Source organism: Nipponia nippon, unplaced genomic scaffold (genome assembly GCF_047370975.1).
Source record: "Nipponia nippon isolate SJK-2023a ecotype South Korea unplaced genomic scaffold, ASM4737097v1 scaffold_54, whole genome shotgun sequence".
Lineage (NCBI taxonomy): Eukaryota > Metazoa > Chordata > Aves > Pelecaniformes > Threskiornithidae > Nipponia > Nipponia nippon.
The window spans coordinates 543166-555022 of NW_028262374.1; the positions used below are offsets into that span (position 1 = coordinate 543166).

Here is an 11857-nt window from a genome sequence, read left to right on the forward strand (position 1 = left end):
AAGTGCATTTTCAAACAGCCCCTCTTGTCAGCACACGGTAGCGTTTTCTTAGTTTATCGCAAGAGGAAAACATGGGTCTGTTTCACCCATGGGATTTGATAACAGTCAGAGGGGGAGGAAATCTCAGTCCAACAGCCATTTGTCAAATTTTGCAGGAAGCCTTTGAAACACAAACCAGAAGCCACACGAGCTTTCAGAGAGAACGACTGCACTGTAAACACGACTGAAATGTTTTGCAGAAAAAATGCCGATTCTTAGCACAGCACAAGTTTAAGCAGCACCCAGGGGCACGAACGGTAGGGCCACCCGATTTTAATCTCAGAAAGTATCACAGATGTTAAGGTTACGATACAATGGCAATGCTTCCTCCCCCGTCATTACAGGTGCTGGCCAACGCGGGTGCCTTGCCCCTCAGACATTTCGGCGTGGTTTGTCTCATTCGCTTTTTGGTCCGTCCCATTAATTCCATACTTAGGCATTAATAGTTGGTATTGCATATCTTGCAGTGTTGGTCAGCATAGCGCCCTTTGTATGGGGATCTTTCACCTCCATCATGAAACTCCTTGGGATTCCTGTGCTCTTTTTAATTCTGGGAACAGATGCAAAATTTTTGTCCTGTTGAGAAAAGACATGCAGACATATCTCACCTTAAGACCCACACTTCACACAATGACATTTCAATGATTATTTTAGGCAGCAAAAGCCTTTAATCCTCTCCTTTCACCGAGCGTAAGGGCTGCTCGACTAAAATACGGATTTTCCTAACTGAATATAGCCAGGATGTTCCAAAGGCTTGAGCAGTGTTTTGAACTCATTTGACATTCCTTGCCTTAACTTCAGGTTCCTTGAGGGTGAAATATCCCTTAGCTCACCCTCCACTCAGAGAAGAGGCACAAACCCGCTCCTCCTCCAAAGAGCAATTCAGAGCGAGAGCTTAATTCGGTGCTGCGAATCAGTCCCTGGAGAAACTCATATTCACCATCTCTATAGGAAGGGTGAATTCCTGCCTCCTGCATATACATTCAGTGACTAACCTTCAGTGGCGTGAATACTCAACCAGAGGCTTGTGTAATTCAAACACGCAAACATTCAACAGATGGGGTCAACAGAAATATCTGGGTTTTATACGAAACACTAAAAACTCCCAACTCGCCTTAAAAAGAGGTCAAACCAGAAACGTTTCCAGTAACATTGCAATATATAAAGATATGCATGAAAGTTCAGAGAGGGAGAGCTATGGACATATTTAACGTCCATGACCTAGAAAAAAGAACATTTTCATTTATACTTCCAGGTTTCCCTTGAGTTTTGAAGGGCTTTGCAACATTGCCATATAACCTCTGTATTTCACCCCAAGAGAAACAATTCCTAATAGGAGGATTCATCTCTCTGTTATGTAACTGCCAAGGGAAAAAAAAATTAAGAAGTAAGGAACACCAGAAGTCCCCCGCAGTCTTACCCCATTTGTGGGGCAGTTCTTTATATAGTGGCCAGGTTTTCCGCAACGGAAGCAAGTCTATGATGGAGGAGGTGGACCCAAGGCTTCCTTCATGTAACTAAAGGGTTTTTGGGAAAAAAAGAAAAAGGTATGCCTGTATCTCTCTTGTTAAAACAAGCATCTCTACAATGTTTCCATAGTCTGCAAAGAACAGATTTGGCATTATCAGCACTTACTTGATTGGGTCATATTCATGGCAAGACTGTATCATCATGGCTTTGATTTTATCTTCTTCGGAGGCATCGGCTTCACAATTTAATTTCTGCAGTGAGAGAGGGAAGAAGTTACCAGTGGGAAGACATTTCTCTTTCTTGGCAAAGAACTCCAAGCTTTACTTTCAGAAGAAAGAAGCAGCTCCTTTGCATTAGGCCCTGCCTTCTCTAACCTTTGTAACTTGAAAGACCAGCAAGTTCACTGGCTAGCACTGCGCCTTTCACAAAGTGCTTTCCCAGACAAAGTTACACATGGTTGAGCACAAAATGCGAGCAGTTCCATAGCAAAACATGGCATTACAACAGTTTCAGAAGGTCACATCTGCTACCATGCCACACATACACATTGGCATATTCCTATCAACAATTCGGCACATTTACACAATTTGCACGGTCTGCCTTCAAACAAGTTCGATTGTGCTGTCCACTGTATATGTACTACAACTGATGAAATTGCGCAACGTTCACACAATGGATCTAGAACTACAATGACTAGAAATTCAAGAACAGCCATGTAATTCTCCATGCTCCAGAAACGCTTCCATTTTCGCTGCTGCAAACCCCCCTGAAATTTCCATCACTTACAGCCAATTAAATTCTGATGTAAAAATTGTGTTAGTTCCTTTCCAATGCAAAATTAACAAAACGTTCAAAAAATGGTAAACAGCTGCTGAAATGCTGCTGCTTTGTGTCTTGAAGATGATTTATACTGCAACATTACGTTGAGGCTGAGAAGGTACTCCCCTTCTATCTTCCCAAACTGGCAACTCCTCCTTACAGGACAGTATCCAAATATGCACACATTTTAAAGTTATAATAAAAGCTTTGTAAATACTTTGCATCATTATTAAAAAGTACATTAAAGTTGTGTTCACATTACAACAGTTCTCCAGCTATAGATCACAGTATGAGATTTCAAACTACAAAGCAAAAATTTTTTTATTTGACCAGAAGATACCCTAATAAGCTGGCCCAGAGAAAGAGATGCAGAAGAGTCATCAACCTGTTCACAAAACATTAAACACAGATTCAAGTTCTACAAGCCAAACATAGCAATACTTAACCTCCACTGTACTCTGAAAGGCGGCACGATAACCTCCGAGTGTCACTGAAAGAGGCATTTCCAACCTAGTGTCACTTGTAGTTGTTCAAAACAAAGTCCAAGCCTATGACACCTTCAGAGTGCCGATGTGGTTAACGAGAAGAAACTAAAACAGCCAAACCCGCTTGAGATCGACCTCTTCCTCCAGAATGTTTCAGAGACGGCAAATGCTCACAACTGCTTAAACGTCGAAGGGGTAAGGAAGCTGTCAAGTTTCAGCTAAAAAGGTCTTACAAAAACCCCTGGAGTTTATTTGAGAAGGAAGCATCACTACAGGAAACTTCTTTCCAGTGGAGTTGGTCGGTTAATCAGCTAATGTCTCCTCATGTATACATGCACATGGTTATGCTTTTACGAACACAGCATAGTTGCCTGGCAAAATAAGTCTTTCCTTGGGTTACTTATTTATATTTTACCAGCAGCAGGACAGTGTTTTCAAACCTGAGGAAAAACGCTGCCCCTTTTCCAAAGGTACATTCAAAGCGGTGGTAGACTGAAGAAAGGCTTCGCCTTTGGGAAAGTAAAGCAGCAGGCGAGCCTGAAGTCACCGAGCTCCAAACATGTACTGCAGGCAGAAGGTAAGAAAGATGACCGGCATTTTACCCACAAATGCACCAGGCTCTAACCTTGTGCCAAAGCGCGGACGCTGGGTTTCAGGTATTTTCATTTGCAGACAAACTGTTCAACTGTTCAACTGCTTCATCGGGTAAAGCGGAAAGATCAAATGCAGAGCTCCAGAATACCACTTTGCGTAGCAACGCTACTGACATTCACGGCAAGGGATTCAAAACATTTACATACCCAGAGGGGCCCAAACAACAGCACTTCAATCTCACAGTTGTAGGAACAAATACCCAGGTATTTAAGGACACGAAAAGGAATCATTCAGCTGCACAGAACTGTCCTCCAAACATAAGGGATATGTTGGTTTTGGTATTTGTTTGAACCCCCAAGGCAAAAGTAAGAAACAGCCCCAACTTTAACAATCATGGTTTCTCAGGGGGTTTTGATAACATTTTCAAAAACCAGGAGGCCAAAACGGATTTAAAACCAAAAGCTAAGTGATACACGGGGAAAATGGCAAAAAATACGCTCCAAACCATTTTTAGTGCAAGAAACAAAAAGCACACGACACCCTGGACAAACATCCATATTGCTAGCTAGAGACAGACAGATGTAGAACAGGGCACCACGTTCAGTTGGGCAAACCTCGCACCTACGTGATCTCAAAATGATCGTACATTATCTGTACAACTCAAAGTCATTCGGGAAATGTTCCAGCAGATTCAATAGGAAATACAACGCACTCCTAGGCACAAATACCAGTGTTCCCATTAGAACTGTGCGAACGATGGCACTGCTCAGTTTTTACTACGCTGAATCAAATCCATTCTATTCACAACATATGCTGTCTTTTACTGGAAAATAGATAAAGGTAATGTTTGGAAAATGATGGCGAGGGGCCATAGGGGCACAAGGGGCGGGTGCCTTGCACGTTCATTTCTAGTTGTTGCCGTAGGCACCGCGCTCTGCATTTCAGCAGACAGTTCAGAGGAGAGGAAGGCAGCGTACTCGACTCCGAGCATGTTTGCTGCTACACGTGCTCTTCAGAGGCTGGAGTCCTCCCTTCTTCCTTAGTAACACATGCCTTATGTTTTGCTTTTCTCCCCAAACAAACAACTAACAGAGTTGGAGAAAGCATGCTGCCTTGTCCCCAAAAGGAAGCCTGTCCAGTCACAGGTGAAAGGCCAGAGCCAGACTGGCTATGTACAAAGACATAGCTCTGCCAGAGTGGATGCTGTGTTGGATGAGAGCCAGGTTTACGAGAGGACACACACACATCTCCCCGCACGCCATGGGGGAGTGTCGCTGCCCTACACTTCCAAGGGGCAGCTCCCCTCCCTTCCCCTCCCCTCCTGTCATGTTCCCCCGCCCCGCTTTCCCTTCCCTCCCCTTCCCTCCCTCCCTGAGCAGGCCCACGCCCCAATGCACCCTTTTTTCCCCCAGAAAGCCAGACAAGCTTTCATGTCTCACATAGCCTTACGTTATTTTAAGGCTACGCAGATGCACAGGGCCAACTGAAAAAAAAGCTGCGTCTCATTACTGTGCCTTAAACCTACGTGAAAAGATGACTTACGCTCGCTGACATGCAACGCCTTCATGCAGGATCTAGTATGAAGATGTCGTTACTCATCATCTTACTTGCTACACTTCAAGCAGTTTCGCCACCCAGCTGCTCAGGTTCCACAAAGTCCTCCAGAGCTGCAGTGACAGATGAGCCTGCCTGGAGGAGTGAGAAAGGAGAGCACTGAGCTCGGGGAAACGCCCTCTCCCAAACACTTACGAGGAGTTGACGACAAACCCCAGCTAAATGACACTGGGAGACCCACCGTGAACCTGCAAGCAATGTCCAGAAGGAGGCAGAAAGAGGGGATTATGGTGAGCATGTCCCTCATTTCCCAGGGATTCCCAGGGCCATCAAGAGCTGCCTCTCTGTGGCACCGCCCGGTTCAGCTACCGATGGTGTGCAGGGTCATCCATAAGGAAAGCAATACAAGCCATCAGGCCAGGAGTCAGACGGCTATGGAGGGAGGGCAAAAGGAAGAAGGATGACAGTACGTCAAGGGTGCAGAGAGGATAACGCGTGCTTGTCCACCTTAAAGCCAGCGCCTACAGAGAGACCACCGCCATGGCCTCCATACAAGGACACAGTCCATTCCACTTCCCACCCACCACCAAGCTCTCCTGTCTTCGCACTATGCATTTTTAAGGCATTTTAAGTTCTGTGTCTAACAGAAAACACCTGGCTAAGTCTGGCTGCCATCAGGGAACACCCCAGAATTCACTCTAGATTGTCAGCACACCAACATTCAGGGACGAGCACCAGCCCCGTCCGTCGCCTTTGGGCATTCCCAAAATCCAAGCCTGATGCTGAAGCCGTTACTGCTTACCTGCTGCCAGCGTTAGCAGCAGAGCCCTCTGCCTCTCCAGCCCACACTTTCCCACTTTCTATCCAGGAGTGAATGGCTTTCTGCCGCTACCTTAACGGCTCTCTTGCCCGTGCTCCTTTTCTGTCTTGCCTCCCACCGTATCACTCAGGGTGGGCTTCTTGTCATTCTACACTGAGCCCAGCTTCTCAGCAGGAGCACTACACTGCTGTCCCCATGCTTACCTAGTGCACAATATGGAGAAGAAATTAGAATGAGCAAATAGGAACTCCAACCCCAGCCTACAGCTCTGAAGGTGTACCCCAGCCTACACTTCCATCCTGGATCTACCTTCTCTAGGATGTGGCCAGGAAGCCAAATCATCATTACCTCTAAGAGAGATTGGAACTGGGGGGAAGCAGGGAGAAAGAAAAGTTCCCGAGAGTCCCTCTCCCTGGCCCGCTGATTACAGCCAGAGCGCAGCCTGGAAACGGCAAACGTCCAGGGATTCCTCCCACACCAAAGGGGCCAGGACCAAAAGCTCTTGCTGCGCTTCAAGTATCCAGGGAACCCCATTCACAGCCCCACAAGCGCTGGCACTCTCTCTTTCTGGTGCCTCCGCACGAATGGATTAGCCCTAGAGCACCTTTCAGCAGCACAGGACAGAGAATGTGCATTGTCGAATAACAACTCCTGGGGTTTTATGTAAGTCAAGACCAGAAAAATGAAACTGATAGAAACAAGAGAAAGACTCATTTAAAAATACCACATGAAGCAAGGCAGGGATCTCTCCCGAATCTGTTTGGGTGGCTAACCTCTTGGCTCCCAGACTTAGGTAGAGGCCTGTGAACTAGAAGGATTTGGGTTGTTGTATTCACTATCTTGTTTGGCTTTGTAATTATCTATCTGTGCGTTTCCAGTCTTCTACTACCTTCTATGCTCAACATATGACTTAAAGAAGGAAGAGTGTAGTGTGACCCTGACGGTCAAAAGAAAAGGAGGGGCTGCTAGGAAAATCTCATTGCTAGGAAAAACTATCATAGCAATTAGTCTTGAGAGTAGGAAATTGTATGACATTTCTTAAGATCCATCTAGTTGACGTTGGATACTGCTCAGTCATGGTTCAGTCAGCATGACGGAAGGACCCCAGCTCATTGCAAGGAGGAGAAGGACAGCCCCCACCCTGAAGAAGCAAGGATACCCCTGGACTACCCAGATCACGCCAGCATCCCAGCCCCTCCGACACCTCTGGGGAACCCTCCCCTTATCTGCCATCAGAGATACGGAACTGCAGCAAGACCGACCGCCGGGACGTCTGGATCAAGAAAGAAGCAGATGGATGACGCCGCCACAGAATGAGAGGCGCTTTGCAAAGCAGCAGCCTGTGTGTGTGCCTTAAGCAGCACTTGGTCAAATCGCATTGCGCCTGAATGCTTGAGCCATGGGTAAGAACCACGTGTAAGACCGCATTCGGGGTACCCCCGTTTTAATGGGACAGCTCATGCTCACAAATGCAAGAATGCCTCTTGTAATGCTCTACTTTGCATCCCGGCCTCTCTCCTCGGTTGGCACAGGCCAGTTGCCAAATCTTCCTGACAGCTCCCCATCCCGGCCGCACGGAACTGGCACCGGCACCAGCACCGGCACCGGTTCCACCACGGTTGGGAGCAGCAGTTCCCCCCCTGCCACGGCAGAGAGGGGGAGGACAAAAACAACCTAAAAGCGCCCCAACCCCCCAACCCCACCACCGGGGAGGGATATGGCAGCACACACGTGTCGGCATTTGCAGGGACACCAGTGCCAGCCCCATCCCTTCCCCTTGCACAGGTAATTCACCTCCCCCCAAAAATCATGCTTGGGATGGGAAATCGTGGGGATGGGAGACCCTTGGGTTAGGAAACCATGACAGGGCTGAGAAATCCTCATTGGCATGGGAAACCATCATGCGGTTTAAAAGCCATTGTGCGGGTGGGAACCCATCAGTCAGGACAGGAAACCTCAGCAGGATGGGCAATCCTTGAGATGGGCAGCTGTTGCGGTAGGAAAAATCAACCCAGCGCAAGGCTGGCTGCAGCAGGTGCTGGCGGAATGAGCGCCGTGGAGACGAGGGCTGCTTGCCCCCAACAAACCCCACCCGGACCAAGCGCCATGGCAGGTACAGCAGCAGGCTCCCGCTCCTCCCGGTGCTCCTGCCCTCCAGGTAGACCCCCAGCCGCCTCTGCCCACCAATCTCTCACCCCATTGCTCCTCTGCGCTTCCCCCAACAGACAGGCTCCCTCTCCGGCTGCCGATGGCATTGGAGGCGCCCAGCGTGAGTGTCACCGCCCTGGCCATGCCTCCACCGGTCACTGCCGGCGTGCTGCGCTCCTCTGGCCCGGGGCTGCCGCTGTCCCACAGGCCTGCTCGGGCGCCCACCGTCACCTCCCAGCTGGCCCAGGCCACCGTCTGGCAGGGGGTGCCGGGGCCCCTGGGGGCCCCAGGCCAGGTGGCGCAGCTCCCCGGCGTGGTGCCGCTTCGCCCCATGGTGCAGCTCCCCCCGATGGCGCAGCTCCCCCCTGTCGTGCAGCTTCCTTCTGGGGTGCAGCTCCCTCCTGTGGTGCAGCTCCCCCAAGGGGTGCAGCTTCACAGCGGGGTGCAGCTCCCCCCGATGGTGCAGCTCGCCCCTGTCGTGCAGCTCCCCTGCGGGGTGCAGCTCCCCACCGTGGCCGCTCCTTGTCCTCCTGCCTACGGCTGGGGACAACAGGTGGTGATGGGGACACTGGTGCCCCACCAGCCAATGGGCCTGGGGCCGTGGGCCGTGGGCCAGGGGGAGACCCTGAACCCCACAGGCCCCCCTGTGCTCTTCACCCTGCCCGGCGGCACCCAGAAGCCATCACAGGCCTCCAGCAAGGACAGGGCGGCCATCGAGGACAGTGTCCCTACTGCCAGCCCCCGCCAGACTGCTCTGCCTCTGCCGACTGGCAGAACCACGACGAAACCCAAAGGTGAGGTTTGGGGGGTGGCAGAGCCCATGGTCGGGTGGCCAAGCTTAGCAAAGCTGGCATCACCCTGGGGTTCGATTGCTTTTGTTTCCTTTTTCAGCAGCGGTGACCACCCCGGGGGCCCCGGGGAAGCCCGCGGATCTGCCCCAGCAGCGGCCACACGCCTTCGCCGAGGCCTTTCCTGAGCAAGCAGAGGACACCACTGCCAGCCATGTGCTCGCCTGGCTCCACACCACGGACAGCGAGGACACCATCCCCGATGTCCCCGACAGCCCCAGCTTGGCCGCCTTCCTCCACGAGCTCCCCGACCTCTCCGAGTACGTGGCGGAGGGCGGCTGCCCCAAGGAGCGAGTGGTGGCGGCGGGGCTGGGGGACAGCGAGGGCACCGTCCCCCATGTCCTCGACTTTACTGCCTTCCTCAATGAGCTCCCCAACCTCCCCAAGTACGTGGCGGACGATGGCTACCCCAAGGAGCAAGCAGTGGAAGCGGGGCTGGGGGACAGCGAGGACACCGCCCCCGGTGTCCCCGATGTCCCCGACTTGAGCACCTACCTCAACATGTTCCCTGATTTCTTGGACTACAGGGCATACGGCGGCAGCCCCAAAGAGAGAGCGGCAGTGGCGGGGCTGGGGGACGGCGAGGTCACTGTCAACAATGTCCCCGACTCTACCAACTTCCTCAGCCACCTCCCTGACTTCTCCGAGTACGTGGCAGAGGGCGGCTGCCCCAGTGAACGAGTGGCGGCGGCGGAGCTGGGGGACAGCGAGGACACTGTCCCTGATGGCCTTGATTTCCCCAACAGCCTCGCCAGCACTGCTTTCCTCAGTGAGCTCCACAACTCCTCAGAGTACCTGGCGGACGGCAACTGCCCCCAGGACCAAGCTGTGGTGGCGCGGCTAGGGGACAGCGAGGACACCATCTTGACCGCCAACGTCCCCAACTTGACCGCCGACGTCCTCAATGAGCTCCCCGACCTCTCCGAGTACGTGGCGGAGGGTGACTGCCCCAATGAACGAGCGGTGGCGGCGGGGCTGGGGGATGCTGAGGACACCGTCCCCAGTGTCCCCGTCCTCCCCAGCTTGACCACCTCCCTCAACAAGCTCCCCCACCTCTTGGAGCACAGGCCAGCGGGCGGCTGCAACAAGGAGCAAGTGGCAGCGGTGATGCTGGGGGATGGCGAAAACACCTTCCCTGATGTCCCCGACAGCCTTGCCAGCACCGCCTCCTTCAGCGAAGTCCCCGACTTCTGGGACAACGGGCTGGAGGGCGGCTGCCCCAAGGACCGCCTGGCAGCGGCAATGCTGGGGGACGCCGACCCCTTCTGGGGGGGGCCGGCCTCCCCCTTGCAGGACCCCGAGGGGAAGCAGGGCGCGGTGGCGGCAGACCTCCCCACCTGGCTGCCACTCAGCCCCTCGGAGACTTCTGAGGAGAGCTCTCCGGAGACTTCAGAGGACAGTCCTGTGGAGAGTCCCCGCAAGGATCCCCTGAAGGCTCTTGCGGAGACTCCCCTGCTGAGCCCCCTGCGGATCCCGCTGCTGAGTCCCCTGGCCAGCCCCCCGGCTGCCCCCCGGCGTCACCCGCCCCGCACGGCCCAACTGGTGCAGGAGGCGCTGCGGAGGCAGCCCCGGGTGCTTTTGACCCGCTTGCCGCTGCCGCCGGGTGCCGCCACCTGCCCGGTGGTGCCCAGATCGGGAGAGATGGGCGGCAAGAAGGCCAAGCGCCCCGCACCAGCCAGCGCCCCCAAAACGCAAGAGACCACCCTGCGTGACAGCATCCCACCAAAGAAAAAGAAGAAGAGGGTGGTTGTGCCAGGTGCCCAGTAACTCAGAAATGCTGTCGGAGGGGAAGGTGCGTGGGCACGGCACGATGGGGGTGGCAGCGGGCAGCAGGCAGGACACAGCAAGCAGAGACCATCCAAAAGCAACAACGTGCCTGCTAAGCCATCTAAAAGCCAGAGGGATGCCGGGGGGCAAAGGCCCTTCGCACACCAGAGGGGACAGGTTTCATGTAGCCGGTCTACTGAAACCCCGCAGCACAGAGGCCTTACACTTCTGGCCTGGGGCTCTGGCCCCGAGCCCTGCCCCGGCCCGGGGACCCTTGCCTGCCCCAGTCCCCCAGCCCCACGCACTTTGAGCTACGGCTCCCCGCTGCCCGGGGGCTGCGATACGGCCGTGCCGTGCCCCGTGGCACCCGGCAGCAGTGGGCCGCACGCCGCTGCAGCCCCCCGGGGCAGCCCCCAGGAGCCCCTGGGCCGGGAAGAAGCTGCGGAGCGGTGAGGGCAGGGGCAAGGCAGGGCAGATGCCCTCACCGCTCTGGTATGCGGGAGCCCTCTCTGCCCGCCATCACGCTGCCGGCCCCGGGCCCACCCAGCGCCACTTCCACTTCTGCTGCCTTGACACCTTGCCCTTGCCCGGCAGAGGCTGCAGCCGTGGCGCCACCTCGCCGTTCCTAAAGCAACAACCACCCCCGAACCAGCATCCCCACCCCGGCCTGGTACCAACACCCCTGCTACTGCCAGCTCCACCCCGGCCTGCTGCTGACAGCCCCACCACCGGCATCCCCACCACGGGCTGCAACCAGCGTCCCCAGGAACAGCATCCCCACCGCGGGCTGCAACCAGCGTCCCCAGGAACAGCATCCCCACCGCGGACTGCAACCAGCATCCCCAGGAACAGCATCCCCACCCCGAGGCTGCAACCAGTGTCGCCAGGAACAGCATCCCCACCCCGGGGCTGCAACCAGCGTCCCCAGGAACAGCATCCCCACCCTGGGGCTGAGGAGGCCCCGCTACGACCTGAGGGCACACGTGCTGACCTCCATCCCGTGTTTCCACCTGCTGGGGCAAGGACTGAAGGTGGTCATCTGAAAGCTACTGAAATACCCAGTAGTTCAGCTCATTGCCATTGTTTAAGACAAGGCTTTTGGCTAGAACACAGGCAAGAAAATTGAAAACCAGAACTAACCTGCACTCCCTCCTTGACTGGCACCTCTTTCTTCATCACTTCTTTGCATTTCTATCGTTCCTGCGCAGTACATATCAAGATTTTCCTCATGAAAAGAAGCAAGAAACATCAGTCACAAACATGCAGAAAACCTGCCATTCACATACACGCTGCCCACACAGGAGCATTATCAA

At 53.8% G+C, this 11857-nt stretch overlaps 1 protein-coding gene across 1 annotated transcript; it reads left to right on the plus strand.

The window, feature by feature from the left end:
• Window positions 1–8029: 8029 nt before the first annotated feature.
• On the plus strand, window positions 8030–10544 carry LOC148051812 (uncharacterized). The gene is given in 3 exon segments (XM_087735268.1): window positions 8030–8731; window positions 8733–9163; window positions 9305–10544. Coding segments are annotated over 3 exon segments (2373 nt in total).
• Window positions 10545–11857: the final 1313 nt, after the last annotated feature.